The sequence below is a fragment of the Sciurus carolinensis genome, chromosome 7, assembly GCF_902686445.1.
Source record: "Sciurus carolinensis chromosome 7, mSciCar1.2, whole genome shotgun sequence".
Classification (NCBI taxonomy): domain Eukaryota; kingdom Metazoa; phylum Chordata; class Mammalia; order Rodentia; family Sciuridae; genus Sciurus; species Sciurus carolinensis.
The window spans coordinates 90,026,092-90,051,898 of NC_062219.1; the positions used below are offsets into that span (position 1 = coordinate 90,026,092).

Below are 25,807 nucleotides of genomic sequence, written 5' to 3' on the forward strand. Positions count from 1 at the left end.
CATTCTTCTCAATCATATGACTGGACTTTTTATTTTAGATCTTAGTAGGATCCAGAGTGTCATAAGTCCCTCTTCCAGTTGTGGTACCAGAGTCCTCTGTTTGTAAGGTGACTCTATAGCCTTTACCATTAATGAATTCCCATAGGCATTTCTGAGAACCCTGGAGGTTGATGGCCTCTTTCCAATGGATTTGTCAAGTTCTCTGAGTGAGTACGAGTGTTTTAAGTTCATGTCAGCAGCTGAGAATGCAGTGTTAACTTAAAATTCCAGAAGTGTATCAAACATTGCATTTAAATACTGTCATTGTGATGAGTAGATATAAACTGTATTTTCATATCTGAAGCTTCTGATAAAGTACTCCTCAGGTTCACTGTGTATTTCAGGCATAAAACCTCCTTTTAAACTAGCTATTATATTTCTTTAGAAAGATGGATATGCCCTTTAACATACATAACCAATCTCAATTTTATTTCTTTATCTTGTTCTTTTCAGGGTGCTCGGGGCTTAGATGGAGAACCTGGGCCTCAGGGTCTGCCTGGTGCACCTGTAAGTTGTTTTCCTTTTACAAAAGCTAAAGATATATATATAGAGAGAGTAATAGTTTTTTTGCTATATATGTGGGTATGTGCAAGTATTTTGTACATGTGAATAATTAAAATGGAAAAATGAGCAATAGTTTTTATATTTATTTAAAAATTACAGTTAAAACAAGCCTGTCTTTTTGTAACACAGAGAAATGTTCCTCTGATTTGATATTTTTTCTTATGGAATAAGTCAGTATGTTAAGTATTTATGTTTGCTGTGTTTTCCCTTTGCTTTGGTTGTCATGCTTAGATTCACTGTTAACAATCTTATTTCTAATTCCTGGGTAGTTCTGCCTTTTTCCTTTTCTATGATTTCTGATCATCTTATTTCATACTATGTACACTTCTCATTATTGTAATTGGCCTCAAGCCTTTTTTGGAACTCAACAGCCAAAAAAAAAAAAAATTCATCCATTAGTCACCTACACCATATAAAAAGTAGAAAAGGAATGTCAAATAGGATTCATGACTCTCAAGTTCCTCTGGTCTAGTGGAAAAGACAGGATATAACTCAATGACAAACTTCAATATCAAGTGCTAGAACATGTGATAGAGATAATCCATGTAAGGGACCTTGTAAAGGTTGACCTGGAAAGCCATTCTAGATGGGAAAGGCAGCAAAGTACAGGAGGGCACAGTTAGTGGTGTAGGATTCATGGGTTATTATAGAGGCTGTCACTGCCTCAGATGGAGAAGTGTGTGGAGAAGATGAGATTGAATGGGTAAGGTAGAACTACCTTATGGAGAATATTTGATGCCAATATAAGCAATCAACAGTAACAACAGGGAGCCATTAAAGGTTTTGAAGTAGTCAAGTAAGGAGACACATCCTCTCACTTATTGCCTGTACCATATATTCACATTAGTTGGATAATTTTGACAGAAATCACTATTATTGAGTGGGGAATTACAAAACATGGAGAAAACATTAGCAACTAACCCAACCCTCAGCCCACCACAGCAGTCAATAGGTAAACTTTTATATAGATGTAGTTACAGATGCTGTTACCTATAGTATGGAACTTAATTTATTTTATATATACATCCAAATAGCACAGAGCCATTATACATGTAAAATGAAAAAAAGGACATGCAACTCTCAATTATCCTATGTTGACATCAATTTTTAAGGTTATAATTTTTTTTAATAAAAAGATTTCTTATACTAGGCATCTATTATAGATCAAAGCCATTGTAGAGAAAGAGCAATAGGTAGATAATGTGGATGATGCTTCCTAATTTTAACAAGTCTATCAACAAGTAAATTTTGCTTATATTAAGAAGACTTAATTTTTTTACAGGGTGATCAAGGACAGCGAGGACCTCCAGGAGAAGCAGGTCCTAAGGGAGACAGAGTGAGTCCAAATTAGTCTTCATACTATAAGCATCCTGCTTTTTAGTGTCATCTGATGATTTTGCTTATTTGTTTGACATGTCCTAAATATTGTGATCATTGTCCATGTCTTGTTTATCCTTCTTTTCCTGTCCTACAGGGGGCTCAAGGTCCTAGAGGAATTCCTGGACTCCCCGGGCCCAAAGGAGACACGGTATGTCCACAGCTGTAGTCATCAGGTGCATTTTTTTCAGTGATTATTGACTAGAAGTAAAAGTTTAGAAAAGAATGTAGGGAAGAAGAACGTGACTTCTAACAGTGTATTTCTTTGTGTGCTTTAGGGCTTGCCGGGTGTGGATGGCCGAGACGGGATACCTGGAATGCCAGGAACAAAGGTAGCTGTGTGATTCAGTCATTTGTGAATGGGGCTGTTGCTGGCCTGACCAGCTGAGCACAGTATTTCCATTACAACATCACCAGGAGATTTGTTTAGCTAGCTTTGGCTTTTTTTTTTTCCCTCCTTTTAATTTTTTAATCCAGTGTCAAAGACAAAATTCTTACTAGAATAGTATACTTATTTGCTTGCTCAGGAAAACTGCCCCATTGATGGAAGTAAGCTAAGGGATATTATGTTTTGATTGCATTTATGTCCCATGTTCTACCTCGCCACCTCCTTGCTGAATTTTAAAAGTGCACATAAGGTCAGCTGTGGGAAAAATCCTTTTGCTTAAAATGCTTATACTCTTTCCTTTCTTAAAAGTAATATAGCAGTTCATACAGGTTCAATTATGTGATAAAAAGCTTTTCTTCCAGGGTGAACCAGGGAAACCTGGACCTCCTGGTGATGTAGGATTGCAGGGGCTACCAGTAAGTAACTACTTTTTTAAATATTTGTTGGTTTACCCACTTTAAATATATGAATGTGGAGGGAGAAACATACTATGTAATTTGATGAGTTCTGAGAAAAATATGATGTTTTACTTATATTTAGATTTATACTTTTGTATTTTTTCCCCCTGACTAGGTCGCATTCTCCAATAACTATAAGTAGAAATCTTTAATTTTATTTTTAGATTCCTTTTCTGTTAGTTTGCCGTCTTCCTTGTATCATTGCACTAATCCTGAGCTGTGAACTGGTGCCTTGTACTTCATCCTACCTTTAAACAGTCTTTGCTTCTTGTTAGCAAGGTTGAATCATAAGAAGGTTGAGTGGATTCTCAGGGAGACAAGTTATCATTTTCGGATATGTCTCATTTTGAAGCATTCAGATTGATGTTTCCCCAAATCGATGTGTTTGGAAATTTAAATGGAGTGTACTGCATGTGTTCTTGACTCTTTGAAGGCAGATCTTTCAAATTAATAAAGGTTATTGGGTTATATCAAGGACTAGCCTCCAATCTGTTAGGACATCTGACACTTTTTAAATAATCAGAGGCTGTTAGGACTTCTGTTAATCTTAGCCTAGCATCCTTTGGCTTTCTTTTTTATCTACTGTAAAGTCCAGCATTTTCAATAGGTTCTCATTTTATTCCATACGTGGAACCATGTTATTTCCCTATAACAAATGTCCTGCCCGTAAGAACTCTCATTGACCTGAAAATGGTACTGAATTCTAGTTTAGATTAGGGTTTGCTTTTAGAGTGTTCAATCTTACATGCCAGATACAGTGAAGTAAGATCCTGTACTCTTTTTTTTTTTTATTATAAACAAATGGGATACATGTTGTTTATGTTGTTTCTCTGTTTGTACTTGTCGTAAAGGCATACCATTTGTGTAATCATAAATTTACGTAGGGTAATGTTGTTTGATTCATTCTGTTATTTTTTCCCTTCCCTCCATCCCTCCCACCCCTCTTTTCCCTCTATACAGTCCTTCCTTCCTCCATTCTTGCCCCGCTCCCTAACCCTAACTCTAACCCTAACACTTACCCCTCCATCCCCCATTATGTGTCATCATCCACTTATTAGCGATATCATTAGTCCTTTGGTTTTTTGAGATTGGCTTATCTCACTTAGCATGATATTCTCCAATTTCACCCATTTGCCTGCAAATGTACTCTTACAAGTCCTGTTGGTAGTTCTATAACTGTCCAGAGATTGGGGACCAGGTAGCATCTCCCTCTTACTGTCTTTGAGGTTATCATGATTCCTTCAGCCTTTTAGCAGTGTGCCATGGAGTTGGCAGCTCACAGATTCTCAGATGAGGTTATTAAATGCAGATTCCCTTTGCATTCTTTTTTTTATTATTATTGTATACAAATGGGATACATGTTGTTTCTCTATTTGTACATAGAGTCAAGGCATACCATTTGTGTAATCATACGTTTACATAGGCAATGATGTTTGATTATTTTTTTCCCTTCCCCCCCACCCCTCCCACCCCTCTTTTCCCTCTATACAGTCCTTCTTTCCTTCATTCTTACTGCTCTCCTTATCCCTAACCCTAAACCTAACCCTAAACCTAATGCTAACCCCTCCCACCCCCCATTATATGTCCTCATCCACTTATCAGCAAGATCATTTGTCCTTTAGTTTTTTGAGATTGGCTTATCTCACTTAGCATGATATTCTCCAATTTCACCCATTTGCCTGCAAATGCCATAATTTTATCATTCTTCATTGCAGAGTAATATTCCATTGTATAAATATGCCACAGTTTCTTATCCATTCATCAACTGAAGGGCATCTAGGTTGGTTCCACAATCTGGCTATGGTGAATTGAGCAGCAATGAACATTGATGTGGCTGTATCTCTGTAGTATGCTGATTTTAAGTCCTTTGGGTATAGGCCAAGGAGTGGGATAGCTGGGTCAATGGTGGTTCCATTCCAAGCTTTCTGAGGAATCTCCACACTGCTTTCCAGAGTGGCTGCACTAATTTGCAACCCCACCAGCAATGTATGAGTGTTCCTTTTTCACCACATCCTCGCCAACACCTATTGTTGCTTGTGTTCTTGATAATCGCCATTCTAATTGGGGTGAGATGAAATCTTAGGGTAGTTTTGATTTGCATTTCCCTTATTACTAGGGATGTTGAACATTTTTTCATATATCTGTTGATTACTTGTACATCTTCTTCTGTGAAGTGTCTGTTCATTTCCTTAGCCCATTTGTTGATTGGATTATTTGTATTCTTGGTGTAGAGTTTTTTGAGTTCTTTATAGATTCTGGAAATTAGCGCTCTATCTGAAGTATGGTTGGCAAAGATTTTCTCCCACTCTGTAGGCTCTCTCTTCACATTGCTGATAGTTTCCTTTGCTGAGAGAAAGCTTTTTAGTTTGAATCTATCCCAGTTGTTGATTCTTGCTTTTATTTCTTGTGCTATGGGAGTCCTGTTAAGGAAGTCTGATCCTAAGGCAACAAGTTGAAGATTTGGACCTACTTTTTCTTCCATAAGATGCAGGGTCTCTGGTCTGATTCCGAGGTCCTTGATCCATTTTGAGTTGAGTTTTGTGTAGAGTGAGAGATAGGGGTTTAATTTCATTCTATTGCATATGGTTTTCCAGTTTTCCCAGCACCATTTGTTGAAGAGACTATCTTTTCTCCATTGCATATTGTTGGAACCTTTGTCTAGTATGAGAAAATTGTATTTATTTGGGTTTGTGTCCATGTCCTCTATTCTGTACCTGTCTATTTTGGTACCAATACCATGCCGTTTTCCCTTTGCATTCTTTAGGGTGTACCTGGAATTCCTGGTGCGAAGGGTGTTGCTGGTGAAAAGGTAAAAGACTAAACTTTTAAATTAATATTTTATTATTTTATTAACATATTTTCTTATAAAATTTGTAATATTTTAACTGCCTTTTACTTTATATTAACCCCAGGGAAAAATTAAAAAGTAAAAATTTTAAGACTTGGAATGCTAATCTTTTTCTGAGTGGTTGGAAGTTGTTTTGACTTTCTTCATGAAAATGTCATCCTCTGTCAGGATGAAACAGGGAAAACTTTATTGTATGTTACTACTTAAAACAAGTAAGATATTATATAGGAATGTTGACTTTATTCTCGAATTTTTTTAATAGTGTCAGCATGAGGTAAAAGGCTCAAAAAAGTGTATTGGAGGTGGAAATGGTAAAGACATATAACTAATATTGTGAAATACTGAAAATATACCCATGAGTGTTATTAAGATAATTTAGCTTAAATCAAAAAGATATTAGGCACTTGTCCACATATTGGTTAATGGGTATTTATATTCTATGCATAATTAAAGTGCAACCAGATAAAAATAATAGGTGAAGGGCTGGGGACGTAGCTCAGTGGTAGAGCACTTGCCTAGCATATGCAAGGCCCTGGATTTGATCCCAGCATTGCAAAAAGAACAAAAACAACAACAAAAAACAAACAAACAAAATAAAACACAATAGGTGAAAGAAAAAAAAAGGATAGCTTTGCTTTAGAAGAAAATAGATAAAATATGAATGATATAGAAATAGAGCATATAGAAATAGAGATATAGAGCATGTGAGTACAGACGTTCAATCATAGTAGTCCGCAGCATCTTGAACAGAGGTGGTTCCTAAGAGGCAGGTTGTGAGAGATTGATGATGGAGATGGCCTTTGCCGACGTGTGCCTTTCTCTAAAGCTTGCTGGCAGGGTTTTTTCAACAGCACATCTCCTTGTTTCCTCATGTTGATTTGATTCTTAAAAATTTTAATAGTGCTGGTGTGAGCTACAAGGGGTCAGAGAAGTGTATTGGAGGTAAAAATGGTAAAGGAAATATATATATAATTAATATTGTGAAGAAAGAAAAATCCTTGAATTGAAGGGATTGCTTTCAATGAAGGCTAAAGATCTTCATTTGTTGACGTTTGACTTTAAATATAAGACTAACTATGAAGAACTTTAGTATTCATCAAGAAAGGGATTCTACATCCTCCCAAATTCTCACTGTGAAATCAGGAGATTAAGGCTATTAAAATATATGCAATTCCCTGTCTTGGTGAGGCAGGTTGATGATTAGACTGACTTACAGTCAGAATTTCTCTGAATGTTGCATTTCACCTTTAGGGTAACACAGGTGCTCCAGGGAAGCCTGGTCAGTTGGGAAATTCAGGCAAACCGGTAAGAAGTCATTTTACTTTTCTGTCAGTTATAACCTGTTGCTATCAGGAGGTTGTTAATGTTTTTTCTCTGCCTGTCTTTCTCATAACAGGGTCAACAGGGGCCTCCAGGAGAGGTGGGGCCTCGAGGGCCCCGGGGCCTTCCTGTGAGTATTTACTTTCTGTAGTGTCTTCCCAGTGCCCTACTGGGCTCCACCACTGGTTCATCCATACACAATTGCCTTCTGGTGTTTGAGCACATGGTATTCTAGATAAATGATGAAATGGGAATGCTACTTTGATAGGCAGTATTTCTTTTCAGAAAACGGAAAAAAAATGAGGTGTATAACAGAGGCACCATGATTGTTTCTGCTCTCATCCCTTGTTTAGGAAATATTTTAGTGCTATTAAACAGCATTTTTAAGGCACAATTCACATACTATATAATTCACCCATTTAGTCAAAATAATTTATTAGCTTTTAGTATATTCACATAGTTGTGCAACCATCATCACAATCAATTTTGGAGAATGTTTTCACTCAAGAAAGACATCCTGTACCCATTGACAGTCATTCAGTATATGTTTTCAGTCCCTTCAGTTCTATGCAACCAGAAATCTGTTTTCGGTCTTTATATGTTCGCCAGTTCTGAATATTTCATGTATATGGATTCATTCAATATGTAGCATTTAAAAAATGCTTGTCTTCTCTCACTTGGCATAATATTTCTATATTCATCTATGCTATAGCATATATGAGTATGTCATTCCTTTTTCTTTCTTTCTTTCTTTCTTCCTTTTTTTTTTTTTTTTTTTTTGAGGTGCTGCAATTGAACCCAGGGCCTTAATACATGCTAGGCAAGCACTCTACCAACTGAGCTATATCCCCAGTCCCTGTCATTCATTTTTATTGCTGAATAAATGTTTGGTCATTATGAGTAATGCTGCTATGAACTTTGTCTACAAGTTTTTGTGTGGACATATGTTTTAATTTCTCTTCTGCACATATCTAGAGTAAAATTATTGAGTCATATGGTAACTATATTTAACTTCTTGAGAAACTGCCAGACTTACATGAAAGTTTATAAACTTGTCTATTTTACAGCAGATTCAACAATGTGTATTTTCTCACTATATACAATTTAACCCTTATGGAGAGGATGTTTAGAAAATTAAATATCATGCACTTAAATTTGATTTCTAAAAAATGCTCTCTGGCTTTCAGTTATACTTTAATTTCCAGTCTTCTGGACAAAAACAACAAAAAAACTCCAAGTGAACACAGAAATATTTCTGAATATCATTGTAACTCTTTTAAAGTATTTCTTAAGTATGTCGAATGAAGATTTTCAAGCTTCAAAATAGTGAATGTTTCCAGTTGTTCTGTAGCATGAGAGTGGGATTTTTTCCACTTCTTAAAGATGTTTGTCAACTGACCTCTACCAGGTAGTTTCCTGAAGTTTCTCTGTGGCCAAAGAAACCAGCTTCTATTTCTAATTATGCTTCTTGCTCACTTGAGTGTTTTTTTATTTTACTTGAAGTTTGTGGTTTTATAATTAAAATACTTTCCACAAATTAACTGTCAAGGCACTGAGGTTATAGCCAGGTCACCTTTCTAAAATAATATAAGATATTATATGACTGGTCCAGGGAGATTGCATAGTGTGGGAACATTAGAACTTTAAGAATGTTTACTATTACATCCACTTTTCACCATACTGAGCAGAAAGCTGTGTGTAGTAGAAGAAACATTGACCGAGCCCCCTTGGTATATCAGGATCATGCATTGAACACAAAAAGCCAGACACAGTAGAGAGTGCTTAGCTGGTTGCCAAAGGATATATAAAGCAATGAAGAACTGGAAGTAAAGCATCAGATGGTGATCAGGACAGTTGATTCCCTTACTTTGAAGTGAGATGGATCAAAAGAAGCTGTGTTGATGTAGGATTTGGGGACTGAATTTCAGGTTTTGATTTTTTAATTTCTGTAAGAGTCTAAGTTCTTCCATTATTTCCTGTCACTGAGACTCTAAGTTTTGGCATTCTTCTTCCATCACATTTCCCTTCTTCAATTTGACCTGCTGACTTTGTCTTCTCAGGATATCTTTTTTTAAAAATTTTTTTCAGATGCTCAAAGACCTTTATTTTATTCATTTATTTATATGTGGTGCTGAGAATCAAACCCCGTGCCTCACACATGCAAGGCAAGCGCTCTGCCACTGAGCCACAACTCCAGCCCCTTTTCAAGTTATCTTACACTCTGCTTTCTACTTCCATTTCTACCCCACTGGCTCAGGTGGTTACCAACTGCTTGGATTATTACAATTGTTTCCTGATTTTATTTCCCATCTCCAGTCTTTCCTCTATTACTAGTGTTTCCTAGTAGGGTACTATTGGTATTTTGACTGGGTTGCTTCTTTTCTTTAGGACTCCTGTACATTGCAGGGCTTCTTGAATCCATGGCCTCCACTTTAGATACCAGGAGCATCTTTACACTCATTGGAACAAACTAAAGTGCCAAACACAATTCCAAAGGCCCTGGGAAATGATGTTGCCCCAGTCTGTATATACCCACATGTTATTCTTTCCAAAATACAGGTTCCATCATCCCTTCTTCTTCCTATTTAAAATTTTCAATGGATTTCCACTGACCAGAAGAGAAAGTTTCTTAGTGTCTGTTAACCTCTTAGTTTTAATTCTCACTTCTGTCTTGTTCAGATCCTCTGTCAGGTCAGGTTGGATTCCATGCAAATTTCCAAATACTCTCCATACTTCTCAGCCTTCCTGTTTTCCTTTATGTCAGACTCCACATTTAGATGGCTTTCTTCTCCATTTTCTTGACTCAACATTCCAAGTCCCCTCTTAGATGTAATCTAAATGTTAATTCAATCATGGAAATATCTTCAATTAATGCCTTATTGCCCAGAGCGAAGTGATCTCTCCTTACCCTGAACTCTATAACTCTTTACCTCTTTGTACCTCATGCTGGGGTGATAGCAGGAAGGCAGAGGCATGTCTGATTCGCCTTTGTGTTCCTTACATCTCTTTACTCAGGGTCTGCTATAAGCTAGAACTCAATAAATATTTCTTGAAATGAATTGAATCAAAGGTATAATAAATCCTGCTATGCTGCTTTCATTGGTAATAACTGACTTCTCACCTACTATAAATTTTTCAGAAAAATGTCATGATAAGTTATAAATATTATAGCTCTGGACCAATGTTTTAACACCAAATCTTCTTCCTGACAGTACATTTGTTGTCTCATTTTACATCATTAAGCTCAGTTTGATAGAGAAATTTACATATTTTCTACTATGCTCACAAGTTTGATTGTTTTTTCCTGCAACTTTTTCAAATCAAGTAGAAGGAAAGAGAACGTATTTCTAGTGTTTCCTGGGAGCGAGTCTTTGAAATTAAGTGATATATCCATCAACCTTTGCTAATACACAGCAAAAAGTATTATTTAAAAAAATTGGCCCCTCCTGTGATTTCATATGAGCACCCATCTCTGCCACTTAGATCATGCTCTGGCTTTCTTCATCATATTATTCTTAGTTTATATTTGATCTGAGTTTCCTGACTTAGAGCAGGCAAGTAACCTGGCCTCTGATCCAGTCCTATTTTCCAGTGATTCTTAGTCCATGCCCATCTATCAGACTTCTCAGAACTTGCCTGTGTTTTTGCCGAGTGGATTGTTTGTCTGCTCACATGGTTCTGATTGGGGTGAGCAGTGATCAGCTTTCTGAAGACCATATGCTCTTAGAGTACAGAAACCTGTTGCATTTCTCTTTGAGTCCTTCACCTTGACCCCAACACAACATCCTTAAACACAGAGGTCCCCGTGTGGTATGTTGTTGTATGATCTGAGCTTTCAACCCTCCATCTCACCTAAACCTTGGCAATTAATTTGTGAAGCTGATATATGTGATGGTTAGAGTTTAGACAGTATGAGGGAATATTTAAACCTACACTAGAAGAGAAATAAAAATTGTTTAATGCTATAAAATTATCATTTTTAAAGTTAACATTTAAGAAATCATTTTTGAAGTTATCTTTGATAACAAGTCTGAAAGTTATTATTGTAGTAGGACTAATGTGATGTTTCAATGTTAATATGAAAATGGATTTTCAAAAGCAACAGAGTAAAAAATCATGATTGATCTTCTGGGCTCATCAGCATCCTTTTTGCCAGAGAGAGGCACTTAGTGTATAGAATTGTCTAAGTGTAGTGATTTATAATTTTTCACTTCTAAAATTGGCAAGGTACTAAAGATAGTGTTCATTCTGCATCTAGTTAGCATTTTGGGTAATTCAGCAAATGTGACAGTCATTACAAGTTAGAATGTGATGGAATAAAATACATAATTTTTAGAAATAATTCTGGAAACATAAGTGTAATTAAATTTTCTGATTTTCCTGTGATCTTTCAAGTGTCTAATAGTTCCATTACAAAAGTAAAGCCATCAACTTGAATTATTTGTCTTTATTTAGGAAAATGATTTTTACAAAGTAGCACCCAATACTTGTTTATGAAGAAGTTGCCTGCTTAGTGGTCAGTGATGTTGCCAGACACCAAAGACATAAAGACTAGAGACTCAGTTTTTCCAAGCAGAAAAACTGCTTTTAAAGAGATGTAGAAGATTTGAAAGGCAAAGAACATTTAGTTAACATTTGGTTAAAAAACATGTTTTTGTGTGATTTCTTTAGCAATTGCCTGGAATAACAACAATAACTAACACTTCTAGAATGCTGATGATGAGCCAGGCATTATTTAAAATCATTTATGTATCTTATTCAGTCCTCACAAAACTCCTATGAGGCAGATACTGTTTTTATTTCCCATTTTATAGACGAGGAAACTTAGGCACAGAGAAGTTAAGTTACTTGCCTGAAATTATCAGCTGATGCATGGCAAAGCCTGTTTTAAACCTGACAATTGGGGTCACATCCACAACTTCATCTCCTCACTCTTCATACCTCTGCAGCTCCAGTCATACCTTTGCAGCATGTTTTTTCATTGTGATTTACTTGCCAAATCATGACACGATGTTTGACATTTTTTTTAAATGTAGTATTTATAGAACATTTGTGTTAAGCATTTACCAAAAGTCTAAGTGAAGCTGGTAAGACAAACAACATAAACCCTAACAGATTCCTGGGTCTTACCCCAGATCCAGAATCAGGAGCAGAGAGGGCCAGGTAACCATAGGGAATGGAGGATGGAATGCTGGAGGTCATCCAGTGCAATGCCTGCTGAAGAACTCAGGGAATCCATCACAGTTGGGATAGCAGATCTGCATCTTTTGAAAAGCCTTCATTGGTTTCTTAAATAGGATGAATTGGCAGGTGTGCCTGAACTTTTCAGAGATGTATATGAAAACAGAGCATCCAAAAGAAACATGGAGTCTTCTGTTATGGTCTCTCTCTCTCTCTCTCTCTCTTTTTTTTTTTTTTTTGCAGTGCTGCGAATCGAACCCAGCATTCTACCAACTGAGCTATCTCCCCAGCCCATGGTCTCTCATTTCTAGTGGTAGAAGTTTGCCTTTATTCTGACTCCTTTTGAATCTTTTGTTATGAATAGGAAATCAATCTCTCCCCACCCTCTTTTCTATTGATTTCTCTCTCTCTCTCTCTCTCTCTCTCTCTCTCTCTCTCACTCTCTCTCTCTCTTCTATTGATTTATTTTTTGAGACAGGGTCTTGCTCCATTGCCCAAGATGGTCTGAACCTCCTGGGCTCAGGAGATCTTCCCACTTCAACCTCCTAATACCTGGGACTACAGGTGCTCCACTGCACTAGCTTTCTAATCAGAACTCTTGGTATAGATCTGTAAATAACAGCCACCGTGAAGAATAACCATTTCCCTGCCAGCCTCCAGTGACCTCGCCTGAGAGTGTGATTATCCCCACGGCTGCCAGACTTAAGAGGTTTATCATTTATTTAGCACATACTTGTGTTGCCAGGACCATGGCTAATTATTCCTGGTGAAATGTGTTTAGATGAATCCAGGTTTTTAGAGATTACTGTTTATATTTTGACTACTTATCTTCATCTTAGCTTCTTGGTGGACTTCCAGAATTTCAAGAAGGGATTCAGGTTTTTGAAGTACACAGAAATTGCAAGAATGGCCATCAGAAAATCTTGGCCTAATACTTTGTTCATAACTGTTTGGTCACTGTTGTGAAAATAAACGATACTGTTTTTTCACAGAGAGATAATGTCTATAGAAATACCTACATTTTGATGGGCATGGTGGTGCATGTCTATAATTCCAACAACTTGGGAGACAGAGGAGGATTGCAAGTTCAAGACCAGCCTTGGCAACTTAGTGAGACCCTGTCTCAAAATAAAAAGGGGTGATAATGTAGCTCAGTGATTGCATGCTCCTGAGTTCAATCCTCAGTTCCTGAACAGAACAAACTGAAAACACCATTTAGAATGGCCAAGGATTTATAAGATGTTAGGAATTAAGAATGAAGAACCACCTGCTATCTGTGCAGTAGCAGAGGAGCACATGCTCACAATGCCACTGGTCTTTCTCCTGGTCCTCTGTGTAGGGCTTGCATGGGTACACAATCTCAGCAAAGCAGGCTCTGAGACATGGGGCTCTGAGACATTCCTAAGTATTACCTAAGGCCTTCCACTGACTGGAAAATGCTTAGAAAGTGAAAAACAAGAACTTTCAAAAGGCGGGGAAAATAAGTGTCCAACAGAGAAAGTCTTTGTCTTTGGGAAGATAATTGATCCTGCCAAAATAGAAAAAAAGTTTATACAATTGCATAAAGAGTTTATACAATCTTGTATTTTAATTTAACCTTTCAGATTATGGAAAAGAAGTACACTAATCATCTCTATTTTGGATAAGATAGCATAATGATTCATTTATTTAGTGACTATTTGATGTTTTGTTAAGAACTAACCTTTCCTCTTGTGCTATTATGATTTTTCCATCAATGATTATTAATTATTTGTGAATTAAAGTCATGTTAACTCAATGACATTTAGGAGCCCGATTACAATGGAGTTGAGAAATTATTTTAAAATGTCAAGAGAGCAGATATACTGAAGGAAATCTGTTTTGAATTTTGAAGTTCTAGGCCAAATTAATGGTTTAGAACCCAATCTTTGTAGACAACTAGAAGAATCTATTGTAGTATCTATCTGGTTTTCATCTAGATTAACATCCTTCCAGCATCCATCCTCACAGGGTGGATATTGCCTCCGACTTCCAAAAGGCCTATGAGGGTGAAGTGAAAATGTATCATTCAAAAGTCATATACCAGTCAGGTTGTTAATACCAAAATTGTTGAAAGTATTTCAGGACATTTAGTTTAAATTACCTGTAAGTCATATGAAATGACTACTATGAAATTATAGCTCATAGCCACAGACTGTTGTAATTTGGCCAACAGTTCTTAATCCTTTAGGGAAATTGAAAATTCAGTAGGTTTATGGATCATGACACCTGTTCAATTAAAGATGAATGAATAGCATATGGGTCAGAACAGAATAATCTTATCAGAAGCATTTATAAATATTAAGCATTGAAGTGAAGTTGTCATTTGAAAGAAAAATTAACTCAGAGGAGTTGTTTCATTTTTATATACATCATCCAGGAAGTGTGATTGTTTATCCAGTAACCTCAATGTTCAATTTAGTTGAACATGTTAGATATAAAACAAGCTTTTACCAGACTGCATAAAAATGTATGAAGTTTTCAGTAAAAAAGTTGAAGAGTTCATGTGTCTCCTTTTCTCAAATGTTTTGAGATTCAACTAAAAATTTGAAAACTTGGATTTTACATAAAAAAACAAAATTAGCCCACAAATCAAATTAGTGTTGTTTTTAGTTATCTTCATCATGAATTGCATCTTTTAAGGTCTGTTTATCTTTGTACCTAATATTTAGAGTAAGAATGAGTAAAAGAAAATTTTATGTCAGAAACTTTATACATTTTTACCATCTGTGTCTTTTTGAAGGTGCAATAATAATTTAAAGGTAAACATCTCTATCTTGTGCTCCCTTTTTGCACTCTTTTGAGGTTAGAGATCATTTGCCAAATGTTGCTTCTTAGACCAGAAAATTTATTCTCTGTTTTAGTTACTGAAGAATTCCAAATGAATATGTATTTAACACCTCAAGAACTCACAGTCTAAGTAAAGGGATAAAACATGCATATAATTAGTCATAAAATAAATCAGAATGTTATATAGAGGCTGACAATTACTATTTGCCATTTCATGTACCTGAGTCTGATATTTCCAGTGGTCTTAGCCACAGTGAACAGCAGTAGGGCACCCAGTGAAAGATGCACACAGAGGATTGTGTAGGTGCTCCGTGTGATAGCCTCTGCCTACAATTGATGGATGGGAGAATAGTTTGATGACTTATATTGAAACAAAAGCTTAGGCAAAATGTTATTTTACTTATATGGTAATGAAGTGTTTGATTTTGGTCACGTGCCTAGTTGACAGAGATGTTTGTGTTTTTGCAGGGCAGTAGAGGGGAAATAGGACCAGTGGGACCCCCAGGCCTACCAGGTAAACTGGTAAGTAATAGTTCCAATACGCAGACATTGATACGCTTTCTACAAAACAGAATACATTTCTAAAAATAAGCAAGGAGAGAAAAACAACTGATAAAAGATCATTTAATCAGTTATATTTTATTTCCATTGTTATGTGAATGTGTGGAAATGTAAATGTGGAATTTTAAATTATATCTAGGATATCCTCAGAGGGTTTTAATCAGTACAGTTTGAAGTACACATTTTAAAACCAAGAGAGACGTGGAGTGCCACCTTTGGCCTCTGGTTGTTCTTGGAATTGAGGATGGCTGTAAGTAAATGCTGTCTTTGACTTCTTGTGCTGTGCTTGTTTACACAGCAAGAGAAGCAGCAGTGCCACTGTGGGGGCTCTGCTGAAAGAGCCCACTGTTGCAAAGAGTGCAAAGGGAATTGAGGACTTCAGGTGGGAGGGAGGGAACTGGCCCCTCTTCTCTTGAGAGTGTGGGAGAGAGGCAAACCAGAGGAGCAGAGTTAAACCGACCACAGTCCATCTATTTTAGACATGAGTCAACACACCCAAGGTCATGCTTGACTGGTGAGCTTCCAGCATTGCAGAGACAGTGACTCTGGGGACTTTGTGTTTGTTTTCCAGGGATCTTTTGGTAGCCCTGGCCTCCCTGGCTTGCCTGGGCCCCCTGGACTTCCTGGAATGAAAGGTGACAGGGTAAGATGTCCAACACTACAGAAAGTTCTTTATTTGGAAGGGTAATTTGTACTATTTGGAAAAAGCAAGGCTACTTTTGGCCCAGTGAAGAACTTTCCTAGGATTTATCATAGAGAGTTATCAAAAAAGGTATGTTAAACTACTGGGAGTTGAGATTAAGAAGCAAAACAGAATAACTTATCAAAAGGGAAAAAAGGTCTGAGAAAAGTAAAATTGCAGTTGCAATTATGCATTATATTTAGTTCTAAATTTTATTCCTGTTAGTGTATTGTATGTGGATGTGATCCTACAATGTCCCAAGTTACCAGAGATTCTTAGGACAATTGGCAGCCTCTGCAGGTCTTCCCTCATTCTTGTTAGGAGGTGAGGAGTGGGGAAGTTCTCTCCCATCACATTATCCACACTGGTGCTTATCCTTCAGCCCAATATGCAGAGTTGGTTCATTTGAAATTACATAAAAAGTTCAAAATATTTAAAAAGTACTATATTTTCTTCATCACAGGGTGTATTTGGTGAACAGGGTCCAAAGGGTGAACAGGTAAGTTGTAGTATTTGATTAGTATGAAATGCAGTGTCTGGTATGTGCCATGTCACAACCAGGAGGGACTGGCTTGCTTATGGATTTGATTAAAACAATGGAGACTTGCAGTTTTTCTTGGTGTGCTTTATAGTGAATGAAACCTAGAGTTGAGCTGCATGAGTAGAACTATCTCTTTCAATATGCTGGAACTAATGACAGTTCTACCTCCTACACTATGCACTCTTCCTCCTTTAGAGAGAGTGGTCTTGTCTCTGGCTCACCAAGTTGAGTTACTTATGTCTGAGGTACTTATGTACTTCCATGGGTACATCATAATGTTTTAAGTTTTTCTTGATCAAGACCTTAGCAAATAGTCTATGCATGAGTTATGCTTCGTGTTTTCCTTGGGTTCCTTTGTCTTTTCTAAGAGCCCTGTTTTTCAAAGGTTACTGAATTTCAAAATTTCAGGATATGGTCGTGAATTTAATTAAATTAACTGAATTAAATTCAATAAATAGTTGAAACTCAAATCTCAACTTCTGATTTTTCTTTAGCCTATTTTTTTGGTTTGAACCAGCCAGCTAGATTGGAAAACCACTGACACCTTTTTGTACTGCTGTATCATCCTGGGAGAATCTGGGCATGTGTGGAATGCTTATCAGTGTTGACTGGTTAAAGTTGACCCATGGGGCTAAGAATTTAAAATGTGACTTCTTATCTTAATTTATAGGGTGCTTCTGGTGAAGAAGGTGAAGCAGGAGGAAGGGGTGACCTTGTAAGATTTTTTTTTTTTTTCTCTTCTGGTTAATGCTGAAACTTTACAGATTTTGAGCTGTACTGGAAATGTGTATTTTTTTCTTTTTTTCTGACACTGTTTTATCCTTACCACCTTCTTAAAAAGCTAAGATGTTTCTTTTCTAAGTTAAAAGGCTCTCAAGATTATAGCCAATATGAAATAAAGCAGAGAGGACACATCCCACAATTGATAAATCTGACTTTAAACTTTTGGAAAATTCCCCTATAGATGGGGAATTTTCTTGTGGTTTTGCATCTACATGTTCAAGGTGATTCTTATAGGACTATATAAGAGTCTATGAATAGTACAATCTTGGAAATAATATTGACATTTATTATAGTTAGGAAGTTGAGGTTTACAAATGTTACCAAGGGCACTCTCTCTACTCTGAAACCCTCCAAAGAAGTGACCTCCATCTGTAAAGATTGACACTGCTAAATTTCCAGAAAAGCAGTAAGATAGAGAACAAATTATCTTTACTGCTAGAACTGCTTAGTCTGCTGACTCATCGTTATAGTTTTGACACAAACTAACATGACTTAGTATGGAAACCTATGTTTTGGTCCTTTGGAGTCAAGGTGGTATATTTCTCATGGAATAGAGTTAGAGAGCTTTTAGTACAGGACAAAGTTCTGGTAATGTTGCTTTATTCAGATTTTCAGGATTTAGAATAAATGTAAATGTAACATCTGATTTGGGTAAATCTTTCTAATTGTCAAGTAAATTCATAGTAGAATTCTACTTGATTTTCTTTTGTGGTTGTTCATTTTTATGGACTAAGAACTTTTAAAATAATTCTGTTTGTATTGGATATGACCTGGTGTGCTAACACTTGAGCTAGAATTATTTATGGGAGATTTTTAATTTTTTTAAACCTATAAGCTTTCATATTTTATCTGTAGACTTCTGGGGATGAATTTAAAAATTTTGTTTGAATTACAAAAAATGAAACTTTAATAGACAGGTTTAAGTGTCTATCGTGTTTTAAAACAGATTTATCTTTGAACCTACACATTTTAATTTTTGATGAGTAGCATTTTAGATCTGGATGGAACCTTGGAGAACTCCGATTCAACCCTCTTATTTAACAGATCATTTAGCCAAAGTCTGAGAGGTTACTTTGCTCACACAGTGTCCCAGTTAAATAGCATAACTGGGACTAGAATACAATATTGAGTCTAATATTTTTCTGCAGTGCCAGGGTTAATCTGTTCATGGTTTTCTATATTTCATCAGCACAATAGACTTTTTAATGTTTTTAGGAAACAATCAAATGTGAATATATTGTTCTAATATAATTTTGTTTTATTGATTTAGGGAGATATAGGATTACCAGGCCCAAAGGGATCTGTAAGTATAATGAATAACAATGGTATAAAAAATTAAAAATATCAATAAAGCTATAAAATGTAATGCTCTGCTTTATGAAATCATTCTACAAAGTTCATAAAGAACTTTCCTTCAAGGAAATAAATGTCTAAATTTATTCTTTAGATAATGGAGTAATCCAATAGAAAAAATTCACAACCATGTAAATGGATCTACCTTTTGAACTAGTCATTCTAAAGGAAAATTTTTTCACATTATAAATGGGTCAATGAATGGTCCATGATAATACTGTAATTTCCTCCCCAAACGGGTCATTTTTAAAGCACTAACTTGTGCTTTGTGGTGACGAGAGAATAATTGAATTTCATTGGCAGTTATATTACTGCAAAATATTTCAGCAATTTTCTTAATTTCCTGCATGTTCTAGCTGAGGAAGTAATATAGAGGCATAACACATAATATAATAGGAAATTATTAAAACTAGAAAATGATCTTATGTTCAATTTTGTCATATTACAGAGACTAATGTTCTCAGAGATTAGATGTGTTTAGAATTATAGATCTAATTAGTAGAAACCTGAAGTATTTTGCTAATTTAAGAGGAATACACATTTAATACCATCAGAAACTGATGGTATAAAGAGAAAACATGAAGCTAAGATCTCAATCTCAAATGCACTACCACCAACTTCTAGTTAACTTCCAAGTCCTTCCTATTTCTGAAATATTCCCTACTCCTCTGTCTCTATCCAACAAATTATCCTCATGGCAGCCAATGTAATCTAAATAAAATGGCAAAACCTGTTATGTCACCCTTTTTTTGCTTAAAACCCTTCAAGAATAACATTTTATAGAATAAAATCATTGTTTCGCATGGTATATGAAGCCTTTGAGGAAGTGTTCTTTGCTTCTCTAATCTCATCTTGTACATTTGTGGAATTCATCCATTTTAGTTTCACAAAAAAAGTGAATTAATTTAGTTGTTTTAAAAAGTAGTTATTGTAGACAAGGATTCTTTCAAATGCATTTAATGGTCTACTCTCAGGAACAAAGCCAAAGTTGTTACGTTTTTGTTGTGATGGAATAAGGGGTTTAAGTTTTTTAATATTTAGATTTCAATTTTCTTAGAAAAACTGTGAACTTGCTTTTTTTTTTTCTTGGCCCAGTATTTTAAGTACAGCATTTTAAGTGCATTGAGTTAGTTTATGTTGGTATTTTGTCATGTCATGTCATGCTATTTAGTACTTTTTCCTATTTTCCTAGTCTGGAACACACTCCTCTTTCCTTAGAATAGCTACCTCCTATTTAAACATTTAGATCCACCCTCAACTTAATTTTCTCAGGGAGGACCCACCCAACATTAAGCTCCATGCACTCTACTGAAATGGATCTTACCACATTATATTAACTTACCTGTCTCGAAAAACCAAGCATCAAGTGACATTTTATAGCAAGAATTTTTTAAAGGAATGGTTTAGGATTGAACAAAATGTAAAGTGTAAACCCTGATAGAATATAGTAATAGAAATCCTACATCACATCTAGAGATTTTTAGTAATGTTCAATGGAAAGAATTAAAATTGTAAAAGAAAAAAATTACAATGTAACAAATAATATAAGTTAATTGTTCTATTTTGGTACATATTAGGAATTAATACAATTTTAATTCATCAGTTAATTCATCAGTTCTTCCCTACCCCTATTTTATCTGACACTGCTCAGGTAATACTGATGAAATTGAACCATAGTGTCCCAGAGTCAGGGAAAATAATTACTAACACAAAGATTTCTCTGATTTCAGCATATATGAACTTATTAAGTAGGATTTGTCTGTACCCTAATTTCTACTTCATTGTACTGTTCTTTAACTGAGGAATTATTTCCCAAAGATCCAGGGCCCTTATGATATCTTGGTCATGTTGACCCTTAATCTTTTCATCCAAAATTCTCTTATTCTAGCAATATTTCAACCATTGCCTGCAAAAGAGTACACTTTGATTTGATCTCTTTATTTTCTGACAGTTCTTTAGTTCATTTGACTTCTCTTTGGGTTGTTTTAGAAGTTGTTATAGTTTTGCACTTGAGCACCTGACAATCTGACAATTCCGCAGTCTTTCATAGTATATATTTAGCTCTGCTTATTGACACTGTCTTTCAGGAAGTCTTTTAAGCCGTAATTTCTTTATAGAAGCAATCTTGGCAAGTTGGCTTAGATGAATATCAATTTTTTTTGCACGAAGTTGGAAAAAGCACACTTGCCAGGCTTTATTTGGATAGCTAGTGAAAGCATTGCTTCATTACCTTCTTCCCCTGGGTTTAAAATATTTGAATATTTGAAAGAGTTAGCTCTTCCTAGATAAATGCATATGAAAAAACACAGGATGGAGTTGCTTATAATCTTTCACATCCTGAACACTAGCTGCCTCCTGTCCTTTTATCTTCTCATTCTTATTTCCAACAACATTATGTTATAGCTACTCTGCCACAAATTCCACCAGGAGAATTGGACAAATTTTAGTTTCACAAAAAAAGTGAGTTAATTTAGTCTTTTTAAAAAGCAGTTATTGTAGACAAGGATTCTTTCAAATGCATTTAGTGATCTGTTCTCAGGAGCAAAGCCAAAGTTGTGAATGTTTTTGTTGTGAGGAAATAAGGGGTTTAAGTTTTTTAATATTTAGATTTCAATTTTCTTAGAAAAACTGTCAACTTGCTTTTTTTAGCCCAGTATTTTAAGTATAGCATTTTAAGTGCATTGAATTAGTTTATTTTGTAGTTCCTGGATATACCTAGTATCTTCAGATTAGCCAAAAAAAATGTTATAAAGGCTGAATAACATGTATTCTTGAAAATATCTTTATTTTTTTGTTGACACCCAAATAGCATATCTTGTAGGAACTCAGTGAGGTTTCTTGAGACCAGGAATGCTAATAGGCATTATTAAAAACTAACTTGCAGAGGCTGGGGTGTGTGTGTATCTTAGTGTGGAGCACATGCTTAGCATGTGCAAGGCCTTAGGGTCCATCCCCAGCTCCAAAAAAAAATTAAAAACAAAAACAAAAAAAACCTCAAACACAAGTGACTTGCTCTTAGGAAGTGACTTGAGGTATGAAGAATGGTCTTTACAATCTATTATTCCAATGAAGGTTTTGGAATAATAAGTAATAGATTTTTAATAGTTTACTTGAATTGAGTCTCGGAGACTGGTGAGTTGGTAGTGGTAATATGTGCCTGCATCTTGTGCTAACTTCTTACAGGGAACCTCTTAGGAGATAGAATGTAGGGAAACCCCAAATTTCATGTGTTTATATTTAATAGTAAGCGGGCACAGTCCTTGTGTCTAGCCCTGGTTTTATAGTTTACTGTTTTGTTTCAGATGGGTAACCCTGGGGAGCCTGGCTTGAGAGGGCCTGAAGGAAGTCGGGGGCTTCCTGGAGAGGAAGGACCAAGAGGACCTCCTGGACCACGGGGCGTGCAGGGAGAACAGGGTGCCACGGGACTGCCTGGTATCCAGGGCCCTCCGGTGAGTGTCCCTTTGGAAGCTCCATCCCATAGCACTGGGGCTAGACTAGATCCTAGCTACTTAGCTGCAAGTTCTCCTATAAATTCAGCCACCTGGTTCCTGGCAGAGTCTGTCAGTTTACAATTTAACAGTGTTCTCTTTATGGTTCCATGGATAAACTGCCTTTTTTTCTTTCCTGTCCCAGGGTAGAGCACCGACAGATCAGCACATTAAGCAGGTTTGCATGAGAGTCATGCAAGGTAAATAAATCACAATGGTTAAACTTTTTCCACCATAAACTCTTGCTTCTTGAGATTTTAGTCTTGTAGGTGTGCAAATAACAGTGGCTTTTTGTGTGCTTTAAGGGTGGGAGATTTTGAGTAACATTAATGGCAATTTCTTTTATTCAGTTGTTGCTATCCACACAGCTTATATCCTCACAGTAAAATATTACTTTCTTGTTAACCTGCTTTCTTTTTCTTTTCTCCTCTTCCTTCTTCCCCAACCCCAGGGGGTAGAGATAATTTACAAGAAAGTACACACACACACAGAATTTTCTTTTGAACACAAATTCTCAGGTGTCTCTCCTTAAGATCCTACCACTTAGTATGTTTCTTGCAGTGCCTAGGAGCTCTCTAAATAATTTGAGAACTAAATGCCAGGTTCTAAGCCTATAAGGAGCCTAAGGACATTATTTCTACTTATGTAAAATATATGTAAAGAAGCAATGACCAGCATTTTTCCAAAATGACAGTATATTAATAACATTTGTTAATCTTAATCTGCATTTACCTATAGCTGTGGCAATGGCTGTTTGTTATCAAACCATACAGAAAAGGAAGATGCACAAAATTATCTTGACCCTGAGGAGATCCTGTAACATTGGAGCCTTCTAACAAAATTATCTTATTCTGTGCTAAAGAAATTCTTTTCTTTTGTATGCTCACTAGACAGTTTAGTGTGTCTCATGAACTTACAGAGTTTTCCAGAATCAAATGGGAAAGAAATGAAGACTTATGTTTTTAAAATATTTTTTTTGTTGTAGATGGACCTTTATGTAGATGATCTTTATTTTATTTTTTTATTTTTATGTGGTGCTGAAGATTGAACCCAGTGCCTCACACGTGCTAGGCAAGTGCTGTACCATTCAGTCACAACCCTAGCCCAGAAATGAACACTTCTATATTTGAAAACAACATAGGCCTCTTCATTGCAGAATTTTATCTTGAAAGTTTATTTCAGTTTTAAACATTACATGTCAAGAAAATTACGATTTTTTGCTTACTTGAATAAAACAAATTTAGAATATTCACATTTAAAGAATTTTAAAATGTGGGCTAGAAAATTGGTTCCAATTCATATTCTCCTTAGAATCCTAAAGCTTTAAGAAATATTATACTAGCATATTTCCTTTAGAGCATTTTAATGGGGAGATTTTCTTGTATTCTATGGATTTAGTGGGTGATTCTGAATCTATTTAATGGTTACTGAGAAAGCCCACACAGTTATTAATTTTTAAGACAGACTGTGACCATTCCCAAGAAAAAGGTTATATTTTAATGATTGTTGTCTATTCCAAGCATGAAGAAAAAAATGGAGGAGAAGGATTTATAAGAAACTATGAATCCTCATGATATTTCAGCTTGTGCAATATCTTCAAACCAAAATGGCTTTTAGTTTTTGACAATAGGTCCCAAATGGTGTCTGAATACTAATTTTGGACAATGCCCTTGGCTTTTAAAAAGCTTCTGGACATGACTTCCACCCATGTTAAGAAACTCATTGTTCTTCCCATCCTGGGTTTTCAGATACCCAGCTAGGATTCAAGTGACACACTCATCCTTGCAGAGCAGCACTAGTCCCAAAGCCCCGCACTTCAAACTCCTCGCCCTTGTCTCAAAACAGCAGAACCAAATATATCAGGAGAGTTGAACACAGCAGACCAGCAAAACTTCCTGGCAGAAAGCCCATGGAAAAAGTCTTCCAAGTTTTGGTGACACATTTAGAAAAACAAGGCACTTGGAATACCTCTCTTTTCATTTGAATCACTTTCATGTTTTTGACTTTTCTGGGTTATTCTGTTTATTATCTTTAGAGCATTTTGCTGAGATGGCTGCTAGTCTCAAGCGTCCAGACTCTGGTGCCTCTGGTCTCCCTGGGAGACCTGGCCCTCCTGGCCCCCCTGGCCCCCCTGGAGAGAATGGTTTCCCTGGTCAGATGGGAATTCGTGGCCTCCCTGGCATTAAGGGTCCCCCTGGTGCTCTTGGTTTGAGGGGACCTAAAGGTAAGTTGTTTTGCCCAGGTGGAACCTGGGAACACACATGACCTTTTTTCAGTTGTACAGTGTATGTCCAAGCTCAAGGAAGTCCTGCTTTGCCAATGTCTGATGAGTTAAGATGTATAGTATTCTCTTTTACAATGACGATGGTAAAGATTTGAAAACTCTTATTTTCTTTCGATGCTGCTGTACCACAACAGTAAACTAAATACTACAATTAAGCTCCCCTGACTTTTAGTACTGATCTTACTCAATCAAGATTAAAGCAATCTTGTGCTTTAATCACAGTTAGTTAAAAAACAAACCTAAAGTCATTGTAGAGCTCTTCTAAAATGGCAAGCATCTTACAATGCATGTATCTGTTACTTAAACTAACAATATTTGCTAGCAGGACATAGGAAAAATTACCTAATGAATTAGAGCTGCCTTCCTCTTCAAAAGTGACATTGGATATTTACTTTTGATATTTCTCTCTGGATCAAACTTTATTCTTTAAAATATTTGTTTCTTCCCTTTTATTTAAAACAAACAAAATCCTTGCATCCAATATTTTGCAGAAAACCCACAGGTTTGTGAGCATGTAAGATATTCTGCAGGACTGGCAGAAAGATTGGTTGCTTCAGATGGCATTTGCTAGTTGAGGTGTTGAGTTAGTGACAGCTCACTGGGGAACTTTAGGAAAACATGACATCAGAAACAAGAGAGGCACTTTTAAAAAAAGAATTAATACTGTGGTACTCCAATTAGGGCTAAATATTATGGTGTGAGTGGTCAGAGGGCAAGGAAGCTGCCTTTTTGGATCTGTAAATGAATTGCTTGATGCAGTTGGCTAACTACACCCTCAGCTGGAACAATTTATTTAATTACTTTTTTTGGCATGTGCAGCACTGCATGTTTAAAAATGAGCTTTAATTGGGGCCTCTTGTAAGACTGGTACAATTTTAAAGCTTTCAGAGGTTGTACACATCACATAGAGCTGAGGGTAGAGCCCATTTTAAAGAGAACTGGGCATTTTCTCTGACAGAATCACATACCTCTTTATCTTCGCATTGCTTTTAGCTACTAGTTCGGCAACCTATGCCTTGGTGATTTCTATGAATGGTCCCTGAAGGCCATTTCCAGGAAACTCCATTGCCTTGGGTGGGTTGTTGGCTTAGTTGGACCTGTGGTACCATAGCCTGTGGATAATGGATAATGA

At 36.2% G+C, this 25,807-nt stretch overlaps 1 protein-coding gene across 1 annotated transcript in view; it reads left to right on the top strand.

The window, feature by feature from the left end:
* The window catches only part of Col9a1 (collagen type IX alpha 1 chain), a 127,817-nt gene that overhangs the window by 87,443 nt on the left and 14,567 nt on the right, over positions 1-25,807 (top strand). The window contains exons 21-36 of the mRNA XM_047559349.1: positions 493-546; positions 1,886-1,939; positions 2,078-2,131; positions 2,259-2,312; positions 2,731-2,784; positions 5,591-5,635; positions 6,926-6,979; positions 7,071-7,124; positions 15,452-15,505; positions 16,116-16,187; positions 16,690-16,725; positions 17,438-17,482; positions 18,821-18,853; positions 22,206-22,352; positions 22,537-22,591; positions 24,427-24,615. Coding sequence (XP_047415305.1) covers positions 493-546; positions 1,886-1,939; positions 2,078-2,131; positions 2,259-2,312; positions 2,731-2,784; positions 5,591-5,635; positions 6,926-6,979; positions 7,071-7,124; positions 15,452-15,505; positions 16,116-16,187; positions 16,690-16,725; positions 17,438-17,482; positions 18,821-18,853; positions 22,206-22,352; positions 22,537-22,591; positions 24,427-24,615 — 1,054 coding nt within the window. The remainder of the gene's footprint in view (positions 1-492; positions 547-1,885; positions 1,940-2,077; positions 2,132-2,258; positions 2,313-2,730; positions 2,785-5,590; positions 5,636-6,925; positions 6,980-7,070; positions 7,125-15,451; positions 15,506-16,115; positions 16,188-16,689; positions 16,726-17,437; positions 17,483-18,820; positions 18,854-22,205; positions 22,353-22,536; positions 22,592-24,426; positions 24,616-25,807) is intronic.